Source organism: Lygodium microphyllum, chromosome 13 (genome assembly GCF_053477565.2).
Source record: "Lygodium microphyllum isolate KBCC chromosome 13, Lygodium_microphyllum_v1.1.10, whole genome shotgun sequence".
Lineage (NCBI taxonomy): Eukaryota > Viridiplantae > Streptophyta > Polypodiopsida > Schizaeales > Lygodiaceae > Lygodium > Lygodium microphyllum.
In genome coordinates this window covers 39,942,550-39,964,739 of record NC_141147.1, presented here as the reverse complement: position 1 = coordinate 39,964,739, position 22,190 = coordinate 39,942,550, and the positions used below count along the sequence as shown (strand labels likewise).

General features: G+C 45.1%; 1 protein-coding gene across 1 annotated transcript in view; it reads left to right on the top strand.

Moving 5' to 3' along the window:
* ALG12 (homolog of asparagine-linked glycosylation 12) overlaps nt 1–22,190 on the top strand; it is a 65,010-nt gene that overhangs the window by 4,984 nt on the left and 37,836 nt on the right. Inside the window, 3 exon segments of the mRNA XM_087690983.1 lie at nt 20,029–20,114; nt 20,827–20,868; nt 20,943–20,988. Coding sequence (XP_087547109.1) covers nt 20,029–20,114; nt 20,827–20,868; nt 20,943–20,988 — 174 coding nt within the window.

Genomic DNA, 22,190 nt, shown 5'->3' with positions numbered 1-22,190 from the left:
ATGCAGCAACCAATGCATGGTGTGCAAGGTCCCATGTATTTGGGTATGGCTGGAAATATGCAAAACTCTATGTATGGCAGCATTGGCTTGATGCCTGGGGCACAAAGTAGCATATTTGGTACTACATCTGCACCCCCTAATGCTTATAGGGCTCAAGGAAAGAATGCTGGTCATGCAAATGCTCCGTTTGGCATTGGTTTTGATGTAAATTCAGCAAATGCACCATTTTTTGCAGCAGTCAATGTATGATAGCTTGGAATAAGCTAGATGCTAAAGAATGTTGTGGCTGATGCACTGTCACATAAGCCACAAATTTTTAGCCGTCAGCATGGTTTATCACACTGAGTTGGATGCCATGAAAGAGCGATATGTTGCTGATTCGGACTTTGCTAATGTTTATGATCAGCTTTGCAATGGCCAAAGGCATGGACACTTTGTGCTAAGAGATGGATTTTTGATGATGCATGGACGATTGTGTGTCACAAAGCAGTTAAGACCTAGAGTTATCATTGAAAGTTATGCTCCTCTGTATGCAAGATATAGAGGTATTGATGCCACGGTCAAGGTAGTGGAGCATTTCTTTTATTAGCTAGCTTTGAGACATAATGTAGAACAATTTGTTAAGACATGCATCGTATGCCAGAAGGATATTTAAGTATCATGGTATGCAAGAGTCGATCATTAGTGATCGAGACCCCCGGATGACTAGTTTATTTTGTAAGGGCTTGTTTGAGAATATGGGTATCATGCTGAAATTCTCATCATTCTTCCATCCACAGACAGATGGTCAGTCTGAGGAAACAAATTCCACAGTGTTAGATCTTTTGAGATGCTATGTTTCAGACCACAAGACACAGTGGGAGTAGTATTTGTCCTTGGTTGAGTTTGCTTACAATAACACAGTGCATAGTTCTATGGGCAAAGCTTCATTTGAGGTGGTTAAGGGTGACAAAAAGGTATCACCTATTTTGCAAACTAAGGATAAGATCTTTGAGGTTGATCGCTATGTGGAAAACTTGGATGTAGCCTGTGCAATGATAAAATATGCACTTCAGAGATCGCAAGAAAAGCAAAAGAGGGTAGCTGATCGCCACACACGTGCTTTGCAATTTGTAGAGGGTGATTATGTATTGCTGCGTTTTGAAAAGGCAAGGCTGAAAAAGATGAAAGGAAGAGAAAGATTGTATCCAAAGTTGAGTGTGAGAAAGATTAAGTGTTGGAGAATATCAATGATGTGGCATATTGGCTGATATTATCTCCACATTGGCAGATACGCAATGCCTTTCATGTCAGTTGGTTGAGGCCTTTTCATGGTGATGTGCCAAAGGATATGCTTGCTGAAATTCAACTTGAGGTTGAGGAGCTGGATGAGATTTTGGTACCTAAGCAGATTTTGGCACATAAGAAAAGAAAGGTAAAGTTTTTGGGAGATACTTAGTGAAATTTCAGAATTATTCACCAATGGATGCCAAATGGATGGAAGAGGATGACTTGGTGGAACATCCTTAGTTGTTGCAGCTTTATCTAGATGCATTTCAGTTAGAGCCGATTTTAGTTCAGACTCTGTCAGGTTTAGTAGAGCAAGGGTCTAGAGTATCGCCTGATGCTCAAGGGGAAGGTAGCACTTCCACTCCTCCAGTTATGGACAACTCTTGTATGTAGTGGATCTTGGATGTATTCAGCATGCATCCAAGGTATTGCGCTGATAGTATGTTTGCCATGAGGTCACTACTTAGTGTACTGGTCACTGTGAGATGTATGTAGATGAGTATGAGTTTCACCCGGGCATTGGAACTATACTTTTGCATCAGCTTATGATAAACTTAGCATGAATTTTGCCTCAATTTTGAGACAAAAAATGAGTTTCAACTTAGTTTTTGATAAGCTTAAGAACCGTTTATGGTCACTTTTGGAATTAGTTTTGTATCAGTTTTTGCATTGATTGCTCGTTGGTTTTTGCAATGAGTTTGTGATCAGTTCTCATATCAGATTATGTTCAGTTTTCAATGGTTTACATCTTGTTCCATGGACAACAACATATGTTTTGATGCCATTGATGTTTTACCCATGGTTTATGCTTGGTTATGCTATGCTATGGTTTGGTTTTGCCAGATGAATTGAGCTCATGAGAAATAGACATGTCACATGATAATCTGGCAATGTTTTTTAAAAATAAGATTTTTTGTGAGTCTCATGGTATGTTATGATTGGCTGGTAATTTTTAGCATGTGTTGGGCATATGGAATGGTTAAGCAACAGTGCACAATGTTGTGTTAACTATGATGCATTGTGGAAATTCCAACCCACTATTTTGCTTTTGATGCATTTGGCGATTGCAAGGATTTTAAGGGGAAGGACAGTTATGAGGATATGTATTTTTGAAACTTTACTTAATATGTGTATTAATTTTTAATCACATGGTTAAGTAAATGTTGAACATGTGATGTGTAACTGGGGTTAGTGTAATTTTTGAGCCCGGGACGCGAGGAAATCCGGGATGTCAACCTCAAAAGTTACTATAACTTATGCTGCACAAATACTTGGTGGTATTTGGTGCCAGTTGTTGGCTTAAGTCATTAATTTGGCTATAAGTGTCAGTTGGTGACACTAGTGAAGTGGCGTTTAATGGTACCTAATGCCAATCTGATGGTCAAAGATGGCGCAGAGACACTTAGGAATGGAAGTTGCCTAGCCAATTTAATTATTGGCTAGCCAGATTATTTTTGAAGTCACCAAAATAATTATTAGATTAATTTTCAGTATTTAAAGATTTAAAATTAATATTTAATTATGGATAATATTGGAAAAACGATTTGGGAAGGCTGCGACTTGTTAAAAATTGCCCATGTAAGATTGAAAAACGTCTTTAGAGGCTAGCGAGAGGCATCTTTAGTGTATTTAGTCTGCAAGAGAGAGGGAGGAGATGCTGTTGGTCTGATTTGCAGCCATTGGAAGACCTTTTTTTTTTGCAAGTAAAATGTGGCTGATTATATTACTCAAAAAAATTGATTACAACAGAGTACTCATGCTCAACAGACAAGGTGGAGCTGATGAAAGTCACAAATACATCATATATACAAGCCTCTCAAGGTGGTCTGGGGGGGATGGGGAGCAAGAAGCCATGGAGGGGGGTGTATCGCCATTTGGGGCTGCTTGCTTGCATCATGAAGAACAGGTCCTGGCCACCCCAAGTGCGCATGAAATGACATCGGAGCTCCTGACCAGCCCTGGACGCGCCCTGCACCTGATCCCATTGGTCTTGAAGGGAGTGGATGATGAAGGTCCAGAGCTCTGCTAAGGTCGCATGTACTGAAAGTCTCTCTCCGCAGAAAGCCACCTGACACCGCGCCTTCTAGATATGCCAACCAGTAAGACTCCCTATGATCTCCCATACCTCAAAGCGGTTTGCTGTGGGCTCCAGTACCTGGCGGATGGGTAAAGCCTCTAAACCGACCACTGCGCACAACCTTGCCTCAATAATGAATATCGTATCCTGCATCCCCGCCTCATACAGAAGGTGATGGCCCTGGCTGACCGCCTCCCATCAGAAAGCACCCCAAGAGATACATCCAAGGTTGGATGCTATGCGGTGAAGGATGCGGCATACTCCTCTCCACACGAGTTGTGCCGCCTCACATGACCAAAGGCAGTGCTTTGGGTTTTCCACAGACTGCTGTATATAGCGCTTACAAACTCCCTCCTGCATTTGGGCAAGCCAACTTCCCACCGCCAAGCCTCCATGTGCCACCAGCCATAAAAAATACGATACCTTCCTTGGTCTCCAGCTGTCCCATAGGCAGCGCCAGGTCTGTCGGAACGGCTCCGTGATGTTGGGCTCCTCCCAGTGCCTGCTACGTGACGGTGCCCAATCCATATCCTCCAGCATCAGTACGTGTTTGCCAATCCTGGTGGTGTACTCTAGGAACCTTTGTGGCTTCTTGGCGACCATAGTGGCCGGCCAGTCTCCTGGATCCCACTCCAGCTCATCAAGTGGCCTTCCTTCCCAGATCCAGAGGCGTCACTCCCTGAGCTCTTGCCAAAAGACCAATGGGTCCAGTCGCCATGTCTTCCCTTGAAGGTCAATCACTTGGATCCTCTTCCATGAAAGGACAGCTATCCCCTCATCCTGTTGCCCTCTGTCAAGAGCCAGACGCCCCCCCTCCTGTACGGTGAAAAAGGTCCCAAGAGGAGCGCCACTCACTCTTCTTGCCACCTGTAGGGGGATGCTTGCTGGTGAAAACCTAGCGGCCTATATCTCGCCGGGCTCTATCGGCTCTTGTATCGGAGGAGCAAGCCACTCCTGAGGTATTGTTGTGTCTATCTTCGCTCTCAGCTCCACTCCTCGCGCTGGCAGCTTGATACTTGCTGCAGCACCTCCTCATTCGCCATCTCGTACACCTCCCGCCATGTCCTGATGGTACAAGCCCGGCCAGCCTCCCAACCAGCCCACTGGATGTGGGGGTGCTTGCCAATCTGTGCTCTTTCTTGGTTTTTGACCAGGGGGTTCCAGATCACCGGCTGACGGTCTATCTCCTCCTGGCAGCGTGGGGGGCTCTGGATTAGGGCCTTACGGAGGCCCTGCCACAGGCAGAGCAAGCTGCGTAGGAAGGGTGATTTGGGGGGGGTGATCTGGGCTGACGTGAAGTTCCATCTCAGGGACGGCCTCCACTCATCGCCAAGCCTTGGTCTACAGTCCTGAAGACCCTCTTGCAATAGGACCTTCCAGGTCTGCCCTCTCGGTGTGAGGCCGCGGACAACTAGCTTGCCCAAGAGGGCCATACTCTGATACTCTGGGTCTATGATCCCAAGCCCTCCCTCTAACTGATGTCGTATGATGGTCGCCCACGCCAACTTGGCCCTGGAATCCCTGGAGCTGTGTGACCCGGACTAAAGGAAATTCCGCACTAGGCAGCGAAGCTGTATTACACAGGATGAGGAGAAGCACCAACACGAGGCGATGTACTAGGCTGTCGCTAGGAGGACCTGGTTAACCTCCAGGGCTCGGCCTTATCAGTCTAGGTACCGGATGGTTTGCCCTCTGCTCACCCATCTAAATCCCAGGTGGATGCCCCCAATCCGTGCTAGAGTCCGGGTCTGTGAGGAAACCAACCGACTTTTGCCATTTGATTTTTGCTCCCGCTGCAGAACAGAACACTTCAAGAGCTAGCCTCACTCTCTCCAGCATCAACTCGTCGTTCTCTATGTAGAGTGTTGTATCATCTGAATACTCTGAGTCTAACAACTCGGTCTCCTCTCTCACTCGAAGCCGGAGGCCACGTAATCCGCTCATACGTGACCTGAGGAAGTGAGACATCGCCTTTGCAAAGAGAAGCAACAGGTAGGGGGCCAGGGGGCAGCCCTGTCGGATTGATCTCTCCAACCGAAACTCCTCCCCTCGCCTACCACCTATGAGAACCCTGATAGTGGCCGATCTGTAAAGTATGGAGACCCCTCAAATCCAAGCCTGGGGGAAACCCAACCTCACCATGGTGCCCTCTAGGAAATCCCAGTTCACCCTGTCATAAGCTTTCTCAAAATCCAAGAGTAGTACGACCAGTCTCTGCCCACTGTGCTGGGCCCACTTTGTCGCCTCAAAGAAGGTGAATACATTGTCTAGGATGCTCCTATCCTGGACAAAGCCTGTCTGTGTGTCATGGATGATGTTTGGAAGCACGGGGCGTAGTCGCCTACCAATCATCTTTGCCAGCGCCTTATAGGCCACTGACAATAAGGTGATCGGTCTCCATTGGGAAAGCTCCAACCGGTCTCCCCCTTTGGGGAGAAGACTAATAAGGCCTGCCGAAAGACTCCCTGGCATCTGCCTTGAAGTGAAAATCTCCTGAAAGGCCATCAGTAGGGGGTCCTTCACCACTTCCCAGAAGGTAGTGAAGAAAGCCTTAGAGAGGCCATCCTCTCCCGGGCATTTCTGCCTGTCCTGTGTATGGAAACCCTCCTTTAGTTCCTTCTCTGTAAGGGGGCTAGGAGGGAGCGTCCCATCTCTGTGACGAGGGACGGGATGTTATCCCAGACCTGTTGTCTACATCGCTGTCCTCTAGCTGAGGCTGTCTCCTGCTGGAAGAGGCGTCTGTAGTAGTCAATGGCAATCTCCATCACCTCGTTTGGGCTAGAATGGGTTCTCCCATACTGATCTCGAAGGCTGCGTATTTGCTCTTCTGAGGTGCAAGGCTGGTGCACCTAGAAAAACTCCTTGTACATCGTGTCCCCCTTCCGCGCCCAGAAAGCTACTGAGGTGCGGAAAGAGAACTCTAAGCGCCTGTCCTCTAGGCCAGCAATGGCTGCTCGCGCGCGCACCTCTTGTGCGTGGAGAGTGGGGTCCCTTGGTGCCTCCTGTAATAATCTCTGCGTGGCTGCAAGGTCCCGCTGGAGCGCTCTCTCCTCCTCCCAGCTTTGCTGCCTGGCCTGTATGGTTGCCTCTTGGCAGATTTTGCTCGACTCAGCTAGAACCTCTTTAACCTCCTCTATGATCTGGTCCCTCCTACCCCTCTCTGGTCCAAATCTGCTCTATTTGTCTCGTCACCTCCTCCCTCCTATAGATCGAGTCAGGGATCCAACAAGATCGTGTATCTAGGGCAGATGTTGGGGAATCTAGTGTCAGGAGAACTGGGCAATAATCGGGCAACGTGGTGCCCCCCAACTGCCCAATCTGGCCTCCCCGAGAGCCTCCCCACTCTCCCACATAAAACCTGTCCAACCGCTCCATCAGGACTCTACCTAGCCGCCTGTATCCCCAAGAGAAGTTCAGCGATCTCTCCCTCTTGTGGAAGGCAAGGTCTCTCCAAGCATTGCGTGCTCCTACTGCGAGTAGAAAGACCTCCCATGCCTCCTGCTCCTCCCCGGCCATGCCCTGGTAGTTTCTCCCTCTGCCCTGCTGGTCCTCCAAAGCCTCCAGGTTGTTGAAGTCTCCTCCAATAATCCAGGAGTCCACCTCTGGGAGTCCATCCGCGATCTCCACCCAGAACCTGCTGCGTGTCCTAACCTCCGTAGGGGCATAGACATTAAGGACTCCAAGGTACGAGTCCCCAATATCCAATCTGATCCATAGAACCCTCCCTGCCACTATCGTCCCGTGGTCTCGTACACAAGCGGTAAGACTCAGACCAATAGAGGTGCATACGCCTCCACTCCTGTCGTGGGCACCTATCGCGTGCTCCCGGTAAGTATGCGAGCTGTCTGGGAGTACCTTTCCTACCCGCTGGGCCGGGGTGGGGGTGAGCTTGTGCTCCTGTAGAAGTAAGATGTCGATTCGTCCGGCAATGGCAGGCTGCAACTCTTGCCGAACAATCAACTTTCTGGAACCATGTGCCCCACCGCAGTGGAGGCTATTCACATTCCAGGATGCCAGGTGTAAGCTCATGGGGAAACCTATGACTGACCGAACATGCATTTGTTCGGTATGTAGGCTGCTGATGAAGAGGAGAAGCTATGGGGCATGCAAGTACGCTTTGCCGCCGGTCTGAACTGCGAACTCCAATCCCCTATGGTGGCCCTCGGCCGGACCATAGGGGTGATAGATGTTCCAGGTGGTACTATCAATGCATCTATCAGCCATGCTGAGAGTCGGGACTCTGTGCACTGGTAGAAATAGGCCGCCTGTGCCAGGGGCCACTCGATCACATCCCTCGGAGCTCTCCACTGTGTAGGGGCTCGAAAGATAATGCTGAAGTGAGGGACCTCAACACCAGTCCACCAGTTAATATCCATCATGCAACCAGGCCACTGCTGTGCAAACAATGCTAGTCCTTCTTCTCCCATCCACTGGGAGGTGTGGTTCGCTACTTGACTCTTCAGCTCTTTCTCTATTTGTGTCGTCGTCCACTCCCATGAGTGAGAGGATTGAAGAAAAAAGATGGAGTTTGTTCCATCCGGTGGTGCTAGTAGATGGACCTTGCCCCTCCTTGACTTACAAACCACGAAGATCCCCACCTCTAGAGGTAGTGGGAACTCTTCGTGCTTCGCAACTCTCAAGTAAGATCATGGGCCACTGCGGTGTCAAAGGGTTTTCTGTTCATGGCATAAAACATGGAGTTCTTATGTTTGCAGAAGAACTTCATTAGGATCCATATAAGAAACTTTCATATATAATTCAGTCATTATTCCCTTACATTTGTCTTAGATGTCATTTAATCACATAAGTTCCTTTGTAACTTGACATGCAATTTTCAGTTTGTATCAAGAAAAATGGCAATGATAGTGTATATGAGGACCTTCAACTTGATCAATAGGTGGTAATTGATAGTTTACAGGTTATGTCACATTGGTTTATGAAGTTCATTAGCTTGGAAGATGTCAAGAGCACTCCAAAGTTGACTAGGTCCACAAGTGACATGGAGTAATAGTTGCAAAGGACTTATATGACTTGTATATGATCTATATGAACTCTTTTTTGTGTGGAAAAAGGAGAGGAGTCCAGCCCGCGTTTTGCGGCGCATTTTTCAGCCTGTACACCTGTGGAAGATAGAGGGAGAGTTGAAGACTACGGTGAATGCTCCAAAGCATGCGAACACAAAGCAAACTAGAGATCAAGAGAAGATACAAACAAAGAAGGTAAGAGTCCTTTTGCCCCATCCATTTGGTAACATGGAAATGAGTTGTATGACAGTCCATGAAAGGGAAAAACAGAGATAAAGTATTCAGCCTGCTCTTATGAGCCTCTTCCATCAAACCCCAATCTTTTTCCTCTCTTTCCTTTGAATCTCTTACTCCTCTTCTGCTCTAAACCCCGGTGGTAGATCTTCGACCCCCAACACGACGATAGTGGAAGAACTCCTGTGGCAACAGGTGTGCCTGTTTCGGGAAAGTGTGACGGGCGGCAGGGGGGGCATGGGATGTGGGGGGAGGTGGGTGTGGGGGACTATGGGAACTCAGGAGAGGTAGTTTGTGGCGCGGGTGGTGGACGTGGGGGGTTGCAGTCCTATCGGGTGGGGCACGCAGGGGGGGCTGTGGAGTGCTCTACCAAGGGGGATGTCGCTTGCCCACCTGCTCCATGCTGCCAAGGTTGGGTCTGAGACGCTGGCTGTGCCTCCTCCTGCCGTCTCCCTCTCTGTCGTCTTTGGACCTGCGTGAAGCCGTCAGTGTTCTCCTACGGGCCTGTCAGCGGAGCCACCTTGGCTCCGAAATGCGTGTAGACTGCTGCATGATGCCCAAAGTCGTGGCAGCGCAGGCATTGCCCTGGCTGCCCCGTCACAATGACATGCTGTCTAAAGGAGTGCCCGCCCGCCTCAATCTCTAGGAATTGTGGGATATTCTTGACCTCTTTCACTGCCACCCGTACCTTTGGGACTCCTGCAGTTGTCACTGCATCCGCGAAGGACGCGGGAAGAATAGTGCTGAAGAGCCGTCCAAAGTCTTCCACCAACTGGTGATACTCTAAAACTGGCGATACTCTATCGCCAGGCTGGGGAAAAGAAGGGTGACCGGGTGCCGAAGAAACCTGTTGTGGAGTGCAAATGCCTCCACATTAAAGCCACTGTACCAAGGGACGATGTATATGACCCCCTTCGTGGACGCATATGGTGAACTGACAAGCAACTCGCAAGCTGTGTCTGCCGAACTGAGCCTGACCATGAAAATCCCTTGGCCCATTAGGATGGCCTCCATGATGTGTGCTGTGTCGATGCGTAGCGTGGAGTGAAGCTAGTCCCAAAGCTGGGCCCTGGCTGGGGAATGTCGTACTACCTGACCATAAATCCTAGTTTTCTTTAGCTCCAGCTCCTTAGCTTGGACAGCTAAGAGCTGCTCCTCAGAGAGGACGATACGCAAGGTGTTTGACTGGGGGGCACTCTTTGAGTGCGCCTGCGTCTGAGCAGAGGTTTCCATTGCACGACCCTTCTGAGAAAACTACCAATCACGTCGCGATGCTACCTGAGGGGGAAGAGTTGCCGCAGGAGAGGGAGCAATTGGAGGGTGGGGGGGAACAATGGCGGGGGGGGGGGAGCTGCTGTTTTTGGCAGTGGGGGGGGGTATTGGACTCTGCAGACTGAACCAAGGTCGCAGACGAAGGCAACGCGCCGGCCGGGGGGGGGGGGGGGGGGGCAATAGGGCGGGGGGTGGGTATGGCGGGGGCAGCAGGGTGGGTGGAGGGGGGGACCAACAAGGGGGTTGGAATGGCGGGTCGCAGACTTGCGACGTGACGGGCATGAACTTCAGGTCCACAGTTCACATGTTAAAAAACATTGGAGGACCTTCTGAGGCAGCCAGGGTAGGAGAAGACCAATCAATAGCAGGCGACAGCATCTAAAGGTTATTGAGACAGGGCAACAACAGTAAATGATCGGTTTTCTTCAATTCTTTGTATCTACAAGCTGTTGAGATAGGGCAGCAGCAGTAAATGACAGAATTTTCTTCAATTTTTCGCGAAGAAAGTCTGAATTTTCTCTCCTCAGCATTCTCTCTCATCTCCCAACCTTTCTACAGCCTTGCTCGAAAGATTGCAGCAGTGAGGTCACTAGAGGCTGAGAAATTTCAGATTTCTTTGTTGTAAGCCCTAATCTGCAACATAAATTAGGATTTAGTAGCAGCCTTGGGAAGCGTGCCAGAAATTGGAAACTCCAAGTCTTGGATTCAACAGGGCTGAAGCTGTTTTTAGCCTATTCAAGTGGAGGGACGAGTAAATAATTAAATTTGGGGCATTTTCCATCTCTATCAAAGCGGGTGAAGGCCAATTGATTGCCCGAATCAAGGGGCAAATCAGCTTAAAGACTTGCTGGTCGTTTTGAATAGCAAGGGGAGTTTGGAATATTGAAAGGGATTGGGAGAATCCCATTGTACATCATCTTCTTCTTCAATTAAGTTAAATAAATACCGAAAGGGGCGGCAATTTTGGGGCCAACAGGGTGTGTAATGTCCAAGATTATATGGTAAATTGTACTTTTCAATTTTGTGAATTTGTTAATTGCTGTAAATAGAGCTTAATCATGTTATTTACGACCCTATTCAAGGAGGAAGGCTGGTTACAATCGAGTACTTAGGATGCATTGTTTCAATTGAGGGAATCTCAAATGACCCAACAAAAGTGAGGGATGTCTGGGAGTGGCCATCTCCCCAGACTGTCCAAGAAATTCAAGGATTCCTAGGGCTCTCAAAATGGTACCGTGTTCTCATTAAGGACTATGCTCTTATTGCCACTTCCTTGACTAAACTTGTCAAGAAGCAAACCAAGATAATATGAACTCTTACAAAGCAAGAAAGTTTTGATAAACAAAGGAAGTACCTTGCTACTACACCAATATGAAAGCTTCCAACTTCTATCAAGAATTCAAGGTTGCCGATGCTAGTGTTATTGCAAAGGTTATATGCTTTTCCAAGAGGGCTACCCCATAGCCAATTCTTCTCGAAATCTCAAGCCTTATAAGAAGAACTTTGCTATGCATGATCTTGAGCTTTTGACAGTTATCCATGCTTTCAAACTATGGCACCATTATCTACTCGATTGCAGATTCACCCTCATCACTGATCGCAAAAGCCTAAAATGGATCTTCACCTAGGTAGCGTGCTCAAGCAACATTGAGGATGTACGGGTTAAGCTCACTGGCGTCCATGATTGGCTATGCTATCAAACTTTGGAGGGATCTCAGAGAGTACAATCCCCACAAGATGTGCCCCTAGAAGGGCATATTGTATGTGACGAGGTTGATCTTATACCTGTGTTACAGGAATTTAGAATGAGTGAATGGTATCCTGTGGCTTGAATTTCATTTGTTGAACGTGTCCATAGAGAGTAACTGCACGCATGGTCGAGGGAGCCTTATACAACATCTGAAGCTTTGTCCATATCATTGAAGCTATCTTGTAGGAGGTGACCATGGTAGAACTTCTTTAAAAATACAATGAAGAAAAGTAGAGTAGCACGGGCATCGTTGGAATCCCATGTGAGCACAACTGCTTGCCATTTGAATATGGTTTTTTGAAACAAGATTGGGGCTCCACAAGGTGAGTTGCTTAGTTTGATGTACCCTTAATCCAAAAGTTGCTTGAATTTCTCCTTCAACTCAATAGCTTTTGGAATGGACATTCAATATGTTCTCTTAGCTCTACTCTTGGCACTATCTTAATCTCATGGTCAACCATCCTTTGAGGTGGGAGCTTTGTTAGTTTCTCTAGAAATACATCTGCATATTCATTTTGGTCCCAATCAGTAGATTGAGTAGTGGGAGGTTGAGGACGCTCAATAGCTTTGGAAACCACGTATCACAATCGCTTCTGTGCACAAACCATGCTTTCAGAACAACATTCCAAGCTAGGTAATCACAGTTGTAAAGTTTGTCATCAATAGAACAACAACGAGCAATCATTTGAAGAGGATAGGAAGAGAAGATAAGGAATAGAGACAGAGATGACAGCCAAACACAACAGAGACTCCACGAAGTACGAGTTTATATAGTGTCAAAAGTAACTGATCACAAAATTTGCAAAAAAGAACAAAGGATGAAAACCCTATCGCACAGCCTATAGGAGCACAAGATGCTGCAAACGCAAATGTTGTAGATCAAAATAAAGACAAACCAGCATTAAATGCAGTCACCAACATTAAAATAATGCAGAAAATGGAAAAACGTAAGTGGCAGCATAAAAATGCAAATAATTTAAGGCTCAAAACAGGCTGAAAATCCCTAAAAACTGGTTGCCCAGCTGCACAGACAGAGGAAAGCAGATCAACACCAGAAAATTGTGAGGGCAGACTGTCCACAATAGAAAACAAGATCGGGATCGTGAACATGGACGTCTGATATGATGTTAGAAGTGGGTGCATTGATGGAGTGTGGAAGATTGCTGTAATAGATTGCACAACATGAGAGAAAAGAGAAAATAGAAGAAATTAAATGAACATTACAAAGGGAGAACTCAAAGATATGCCGGGGGAATCGAATCCATGTATCAAACATGAGATAGTTGCGTACAATAGTGATCCATTGGTTGCATGGGTACTAGCACTAGCTCCCTCTCTCCAACAGAGCTTGAACTGGAATTTGTAGATGATGAATGAATGATTGTGGAGGAGCGAGCTTGAATATATAGGTGAAAAATAATGCAATAAATGCATCAGGTGACCAGCAATAAATGCTGGTCAGCTAGCCATAAATGCCATAAATCACATAATAATGACTAATAAAAAATGTCTAGCCCGCTAAATCACATGCCTAGACTCACTCATGAGTTGGCTAGACTGCTAACATGTCTCTCCTCCTATATTGGATCCTTGCAGAGCAAGGTATGAGGTTTACTCTTGCTTGGGTCTCTGCATGGAGGGTTTAGGAGAGTGAGGCAGTGTGGAAGTGTTTGAAGTCATCTTCTCCTCGTGAACTTGTTTTTGCTGATGAGCGCTCTAATCAAAAGCTTAGGTTTCTTCTTTGAGTACCTACCTTTTCTATTATTTAAAGAAATACTTGTCTATAGATAACAAACACAATTGTACAACCAAACGCAGATTAATGTTGTACTCTGACGGATCTTGAATCCTAGTAGATAGCCTTTGGAGATGTATGGCAGCAATAATGCAGCAGTGCGAAGTTGGATTAGTGATAGATGGGCAGCCGAACAATGAGAAATAGTGGGGAAGAAGCAGGTGACAGCTGGTGCAGGAAAACACAGCTGTGTAGATGATGTCAACAAGCTGTATGGCTAGGCTGGATTGTAAACGCAGCAGTAGAAGATGACACGACGTCAACATCGGGCGGTAGCAAATCTGGGTCAAATGCAGGCCGGTAGGTAAGCTATAGCATTAAACACATTGATTTGACTGATGTAGACAGGCTGAAAGCAGTCATCAACAGGTGGAAGAGGCTATATAGTAGGCGCTAGGTGTAGCATAGCAATGAACAACAGCTCGAACTAGGATATTCTCCATGAAGGGGGTATGGACAACAGAGACATGTGGCAACAATTTGTAAAATTGGATCAAGGTTGAGTGGTGGGCATTTTTTAGCTCAATGCATCACCCAGGCCATGAAGGATTTGACATTGGCCATGCAATGGACAAGTGTATAGGCAATGTGGTACAAGAATATGGCTAAAGTAACAAGGTGCAATGTGAAACTTTTATTAAGTTACATAGTGTCGCCTAGTAAGTAGCTCACTTGGGACAAGTGGGCACTTGAGTTACAAAGTAGGGCCTAGGCTTTGAACATAAGTTTGGTCTAGTGAGCATCTTACTTATGATTAATGATTAAGTCATTAATTAACCCTTAAAAATGACAAGGAGCAGTTGATTACTCATTTGGAACGCTTATCTTGGCTATTTGGGGCTTCTCCTCTCTCATTTGAGCAGCCCAAGTTTAGAGAGAGCTATTCTTCTCTTCTTTGATGTAGAAAATACAAGTTTCAGCCATGGAATATGAGCTAATAGCATCGATGGAGAGGGGACAATAGCTAATGTTCTCTTCTTGGCATGAGAAATCCATTGTGCAGCTTTGTAACTCTGTTTATAGCAAGGTATGCTACTGTTTTTGAACTAAATAGCAGAAAAACATGTGATTATAGCACTATGGGTTGAGATCCTTTCTTCTTCTCTAAGATCTCAAGCCTAGTGCACTTTCTAGGCAACTTTTTTGCAAAGAAACTTGAAAGCTACATTCTCATAGTTTCATCATGAGAAATTTTTTTGTTTGCAAGAGGGACGACGTAGGATTGCATGGGAATTATGATGGACAATTGTCTAGATGAATGCTCCACGAAATTGGGGTCAAATGCTCCTATAATTTTTAGGGTTCAACAGGATGAAGTGTTCATTTGCATTTTTGAACACTCTATACTTGGCTAGAGAACATTGTTGAAGGTGACAAGGTGATTGTGCACACGTGGATAAGTTGTGTTGTGAGAAATCATTGAAATATGATTATCTGCCAGCCAATTTCGATATATATGAGTAACTTGAAAAAATATTAATAGGGGTGCGAAGCTTTGGGGCCAACAGGTGTCATGTGTGGTGTAGGAGCACTCTAGGTCTAGTTGTATGTAGATTTTTCTTGCTTAAATGTACTATTAAGCTGAATTAAGCAGTTTGGAGGTTGAAAATTGGTAAATGTAGTAGTGTACCACTCGAACAAGGCTAGAAACAGCAGGACACTATTTGAGAAGGATCAATTAGAGGATGTATAAGCCTGTATGATCATAAACGCAAGCTTGCTAAAGCAAGCAATAATGCTGATCAGCAAAGCGGCCAGCTAGAACAGCAAATGCAACAATTTTGGGGCAGTAAATGCAGTCGCCAATAGTAGCGCCGGGCATCGGGTGGAGGGGTTGTAGTCGGTGATGATTGGATAGTAGATGGTGATGGGCTATAGGGCACCAACAGCAGCAAAGAGGGTGAGGAGTGTTAGCCTGCCTATGTTCTTGTTTGTCTGTCATCTCCTGGTTGTAAGCTCTTGTCAAAGTCTGATGGAGACATAGGAGCTCTGGCAATTTAGGTGTATTTCTTTATTTGTCAACTTCTTGTGTGCATTCCTAGGCCAATTTTTGCTTTCCACAGTGTGCCTACACTTGTAGGACATTGTCATTGTCAGCTAGGATTTGCCGGGGTCTCCCCGATTTTTTTGGCATTTTTCTCTTTATAGACCAGCATTTAATACTGGTCAACCAACAACATTTATGGCCCTTACAGGAGCAGATCAGCCAATTTTTTGGTGTTGGCTATTTATAGCTGCAACCCCACTTGGCAGACACACACACACTCTTCAGTCTTCAGTCTTTGGTTGTAGATGCACACTTAGACAATTCGACTCTGTGTGCTTTTGGTGCTCCCATTGTCATTAGCCTGATTTGGTGTTCTCACTGAATGACACTGATGCTTTGGGCTGCATGCACGAACTTATTAGTACATCTCCATTGTATCAACATTATTCTTCAGTTAGTGCAATATTCTTCCTTCATCTTCTGCTTCCTCTCTTTCTCTCTCTTTATGTTTTTGTTTCTCTTCCATTTTGTACTTTCACATGGTATCATTATATGTGATAGACATAGTCTGAGGAAGCCATCCACATTTGCGTTTGCTGAAAAGGCAAGGTTCCAATGTATTGGCGACATCATCTGGTGGCCAGGCGACTGCTTCTGGTGGACTACGACATCACTAGGAGGATAGGCGACATCAACCAAGTGCAGGTGATTGCGTCCAGGCATTAGGCGATACATCTCCATCAACATTTTGCTCAAATGCAACCTTTTGGGTGGTGGCGACAGTTTTTTGGCTTGGGACAATCAATCTTTAGTCAAACGCAACTTTGGTGAAGCAAGCAACAACATTCTGATCAACATTTCGTGCTTTTTGCATCCTTCTGTGAGCAGACGATAGCTTTTCGCTCTCAGTGGACCTTCTACATTGAGATCTTAGCATCCTATAGTGGGTTTCCTTTTGTTTTGGGGTTGTTCATAACCAAACACAGATTTTTGTGGGTGTTTCCAATTATTTTCGAAGATGTCTTACCAGTTCATGAGCTTTGATGACTTAGAGGAGGAGCTTCTTTCCAAACACTCTTCTGAGCAAAGATGCGATTATTGCGGGTATAGGTGGCGAGAGGAGTCCCCCATTCACGCCCATCCCCCTTCTATCCATCTATCATAGAAGGTTCCGTCCGAAGCGAAGACACCATCCTTGATACCCTCGGTGCAGGTGCTTAGCGTCTTATCTTCATTACCCAAAGAAGACAAACTCGATGGTTTGAACTATTCATTTTGGTCGTGTAAGGTGGAGTGGATACTCGATACTTTTAACAGAAGAAGGATTCGAAAGATACGAAGGCTGTCCGGATGATTTTTGTCTGTGTGCATGTATTTGTCAAGGAGGATACAACTCTTGCTTCTTCTACTTAGGAGAAGCCTTGGCTCATTGATAGTGGGGCCTCTTCTCACATGACCTATAGACAAGATTGGCTCAGGATTTGAGTGCCAAAGGGGGCATAGTCACCATTGGTGACAACTCTACTGTTCCTGTTGGAGGAGTGGGGACTATTCCTTTATTGCTAGACATGCAATCTTCTTCAGCCAAAGTTCTCTATGTACCGGATTAGTTTAACCTATTTCCTATTCATGGTCTTACACGGCTTGGTACTTGTGGGTATTTATATAGGATGTAGTGACACTGGAGGATGCTTCTACAGGTGCCATTCTTTGGATAGAATCCCAGGAGGGTGGGCTTTATACGCTCACAACCTTAGCCACGAGGTCTTCCCACGAGCTTGGGCTGCTTTGGTATGCTTGTTATGGTCATCTAAATTTTGACGCTATACAACGAGCTTCTTGGAAGAAGATGCTGGAGGGACTTGTTGATTTCCCTCCTATTCACACTTTGTGCTCTAGCTGTTTGAGGGGCAAGCATCATAGGTAGCCTCATCTCTAGATTGCCACTCGGAGAGCTTCTATCCCACTTGAGTTGGTTCACACCGATCTTTGTGACCTATGGTCACGGCCTCCCTTGGGAAGGCCAAGTATTTGATGCTGATTATCGACGACTTCAGTCATTATGTGTGGCCTTATTTTCTGGAGTACAAGAGTGAGATGTACTTACGTTCCTACAAGTGGAAGGTATTTGTGGGGACATAGACTACTTCTAGAGTTCTTGGCGTACGAGCAGATCATGGTGGCGAGTTTACTTCTAACCTCTTTTTTGAGTTTTGCAGGGTTCACAACATTCAGGTGGAGTGTACCCATTTGAATGTGCCCCTGGAGAATGGTGTGGTGGGCATGCAAATCGGACCATGGCCTGATGGATGTTGGAGCATCGAGGTCTTCCTCATACCCTTTCAGGTGAGGTGGTGGCTAGTGCGGTTCACATCCGCAATCGCTCCCCAACTTTTGCGTTACAAGACATGACTCCCTACAAGGCTTTCTTTGGTTGAAAGCCCTCCATGTCTCACTTCCGCATCTTTGGATGCGATGCATTTGTCCATGTGGACAAGAAGAAGAGGAAGACGAAGCTTGACTCGAAGTCTAGGAAACTCATATTCATAGGCTATATCACTACCATGAAGGGCTATTGCCTTTATGACCCGACGACTCGGAAACTTAAGATGAGTAGGGATGTCATCTTCGACGAGGCTTCGGCCTTCAAGGATCCTATTGATGGTTCTAGTAGCAGATGATTCTTCATCATTGACTGACCCTTCCCCACCATCAGTTCCTCTACTTCCTTCTAGGTTGCCTCTTAGCACCCCTTCTTCGTCTTTGGCTCCTCTCCCTTCTTCTTCTCCATCCTCTACCCCGGCTTTCCTACCACCTTTGACAGATGCGACTACTTCTTTTTCATCGTCGCATACTTCCACCCCTTCAACCTTCCCTCTGGAGTCTTCTAGGGATACTCAGTCATTAGAGGGGGAGCTTTCTTCAGATGAGGATGGTTTACCTTCCCTTGGTGAGGGGGAGTCCCCTTCACAGACATGTGCATTGTAGGTCCTGGAGACTACTTAGTCTCCCTCATAGCAGGATGAGCCTATTCAGATTCCTCATTGGTATTGACAGCTCATGCAGGATTTCAGTGTTTTTCACTTTCATGCTTCTCCTACATGTCCACGTAGATCAACTCGCTTACAGGCCTAGCGGAATAGTTCACTTTGTGTGAAGTATACTCTCATGTCACAGATTCTTCATGACAGTGAGCCTACTACAGTCAAGGAGGCTTTTGCATTGGATATGTGGCGTTAGGCTATGCAGGAGGAGCTTGATTCTATCGAGGGTAATTAGACTTGGGAGTCGATTCCATGTCCCCTGAAGCGGAAGGTGATAGGTGTAAAGTGGGTCTATAAGACCAAGTACCTTGTAGATGGTTCCTTGGACAAGCACAAAGGCAGGCTTGTTGCCAAGGGTTTTGCTCAAAGGGTAGGTTTGGACTATTTTGAGACTTTTGCACCTATGGTTCTCTCTTTGTTTTTGTGCTTCCTCTTCCGTTGTGCACTCTCATGGAAATTTCTCTCGCCAACTTCGTCTCTATTCTCTTAGCCAATTCACAGCTTCCCCCAAGAGATCTCAGACAAATTCAGTTTGAGAGTGCAATTAAAGAATTTTTGCTGCTAAACCCTTATTTATAGCAGAAATTAGGGTTTATAAACCACCCTAGGAAGAGTGCTCAGAATTCAGGGCCTAATACTTAAAATTCAGTAGCTTAAATTTGGGGATTTTAGGGAATTTCAAGAGGCCAGCTAGGCAACATTAAGTTTGGAATATAATTTGTCTTCCAAGGAACAAATTGAAGGCCAATCCCCAAGCAAGCCAAAGGCCAAATTGGTTTTAAGGCTTGCTTGTTGCTATGGACAGCAAGATGTATTGAAGATTCAATGTACTTCAACCTTTAGCAATACAAGTTAAAGAAATACTGCGCCCCTTGCCAATTTTTGGGGCCATTTCTTTATTTTGTGCTTTAATTGCTTACTCTAATTAGTGTAATTGAGGGTGCCACCATCGTTTTGTAAAAAGGAAGGTTGGTTTCTTAAGGTTATACGTTGGATCTTGGTAAGGAGGATTGCTTAAAAAACATTTGAATCATCGGAGCTGTACTTATTGTGTGTGAAGCATGGGTTGAAGTAGTTGATGTGTTTGGTCTAACTATGTATGTACGGGATGTACTGAGTATGAAGTTGAACAACAATTTCTCGTTTCCAAAACCCTACATTTAAGGAGTGACGGATGTTAGTTTCCCAAAACCCTACACTTAAGGAGTGACTGATGTTAGTTTCATGCCAGAACTGCCCTTTAAGTGGGCACGTCCTTATATTCCGCTTTGCAATCTCTCTTGCATTGCTAATTTGCTTCTAGAGTGTGTCTTAATGTAGGTGAATTGCACGACTTATTGTGGACTTATGGCACGGATCATGGAGGAGAAAAGGGCCTAACTTCTATTCAGGAGACTCCATCTCAAGATAGATGCAGGCATGCTATGGATGGGGAGCTTGATTCCAAATGAGAGAGATTTATTTCTTAGTCTGATTGTGATGTTATACTGAATTGCTGCTCTTTACTGGCCATTTGAAATTTGGGACGGAAACTAACTTCAGCAGATTTTTAATATCAATTTCTTGTTGTTTGTAGTTTGGGACACTTTGGTTGTGGGGACAACTATGATACATGTACTGATGGCTCCATACACAAAAGTGGAGGAAAGTTTTAATACTCAGGTAACTTTCATAAATGGTTGTGATAGTATATATTGTAACATATAATAAGCTATATGTTTTCTTAATGTTAAAACTCACTGGAGATGCACTCGTTTGGTCTCCACAAAATTATGCAGGAAATTTTGCATAGCTTGCTATGATAAGTTTACTTGATACATCAAGAAATATGAAAAGCAGTTGGGATTATTTGTGAATTTTGTTTGGCTCCATTTTTGAGGATGTAGATTGTACTTGGATTTTGATGGTGGAGGCTTTATTTAAACACACCTATGTATATCATTGGACAGCCTTGAAGGTCCTCTAGAATGCATAGGGTTAGGGCTAGTCCCCTTTTGAGGTTAAGCTTTCACATTAGGACTTTGGAGAAGATGTAAATGATGATTTAGTTTGCTTGAGAGTTGTTACAGATACAAAAGTTGGTGAGGGTCCAAAAAGCCGACCTAATTAGCCCAGACCTCTTGAATAAGGAAATGGCCAATTTAAGGCACGTATCTTGAAGTAAATGGAAAGGCACCCTAAATGTGTAGTGAAGTGTCATAATATCTCACTATCAAGGGAATGGAGATCCTTTGTTCCTAGCTCACTTGCTTTGTTTAATGTGGTGTTTGATCCTCCCTTTTGAGTGTTACCGGTGTAACAAGTTTTTGTTTTCATTATAAGCCCAATCTTTGGACAAAGTTGGGTATCAACAATTGATATGTTTGCATTACAGGCAATGCATGATTTGTTGTATCATCGACATCAACTACACAAGGTAATTGTACATTTATTTACAGATGAATGACATAATCTGCTGATACCCCTCCTAAATTTCTTTTATTTCTGCAGTATGACCATCTTGAATTTCCAGGGGTTGTGCCTCGCACATTCACAGGTGAGTGTTCCACTCAAAAGTGGTGAGATCAAGCTCTTTTATGCAATCTAATCTAGTCTAGGAAACTATTTTTATTTTGACATGTAAGGCTTTTGTTGGAGAAAATAATACTAGCTGAAATGAAATTGGTTGATCTATGAGATATTTATTAAACTGTCTATCTATTTGTCGCTCTTTTTGCTTATTTCTCTGTCCTCACTGTTGGCCTAAATAAATATGTACATAATAAACAAGGGGCACGTCGAAAAAAATGGAATACTGGGATTGTAGCAAACCTTTTGGATTGATGCACTGCTTTTGGTTGTTCAATCCTCCTTACTGTCATGTGTGCATGTGTGTTCTTGCATGCAGACGAGAGTAAGAGTAAGAAAAAGGTCTGCTGCTGTCTTTCTCAAATAGTAGCTGCGTTGGCAATTTGGACAGAGCCATCCGCTTCGAAAGGGGGTTAAAACCCTAGTACATCTCCAGTGTGGCTGGCGAGCCTTGCCCTTCCACCACAGCCTGTTGCTGAGGCAAAGTAGAAATCTAGTGCCCTATCTATATTGCACACAATCACAATCTCTTTCTCTAACTTTAGTGGCAGCCAAGTCCTGTTTATACAACTCATCAATTTCAGCCCAATATGGATGGTGTTTTGAATTCCTATTGTTGCTGCTGCGTTCTTTGATAGAGTTTGCCCAAGTGGTTTACGAAAGAAACAAGAGTGTTGCATGTTCAAAACAGTTGAATATGGGAGATTGCCATGCTCAGCCATATTCTCCTGAAGCTTTGTATGCATACGATGCATTCGTGGAAGATTTTCATCAAAACCATTGAAATTGGGCGGATCCACACCCTGCTGATAGATTCAAGATTGATCTTCCAAGTACTTTGTCTCCTTTGAAGTGACTTTTAGACTTGAGATTTATTGTTTTCTTCCCTCGAAAGGTGCCTGCCATGCAAGAAGTAGGGCAATGGGTACAAAATATACTAGAAGGTCCGTATATATAAAAAGCATATATTGCCTTCGTCTCTAACCAACTATTACAACACTCTTATATGACATTGATCCAGTTTGGGTGGAGGCTTTAAATTTTTTGGACTATTTACAAGACCACTTGTCTACAATTGCCGCTTCCCTCGGCAAAGTGCTCTGCCATCCCAAATTGCAAGGGAATGCAAATAGATTCTGTATTCTTTGAAATGCTGATGAGGAGACCATT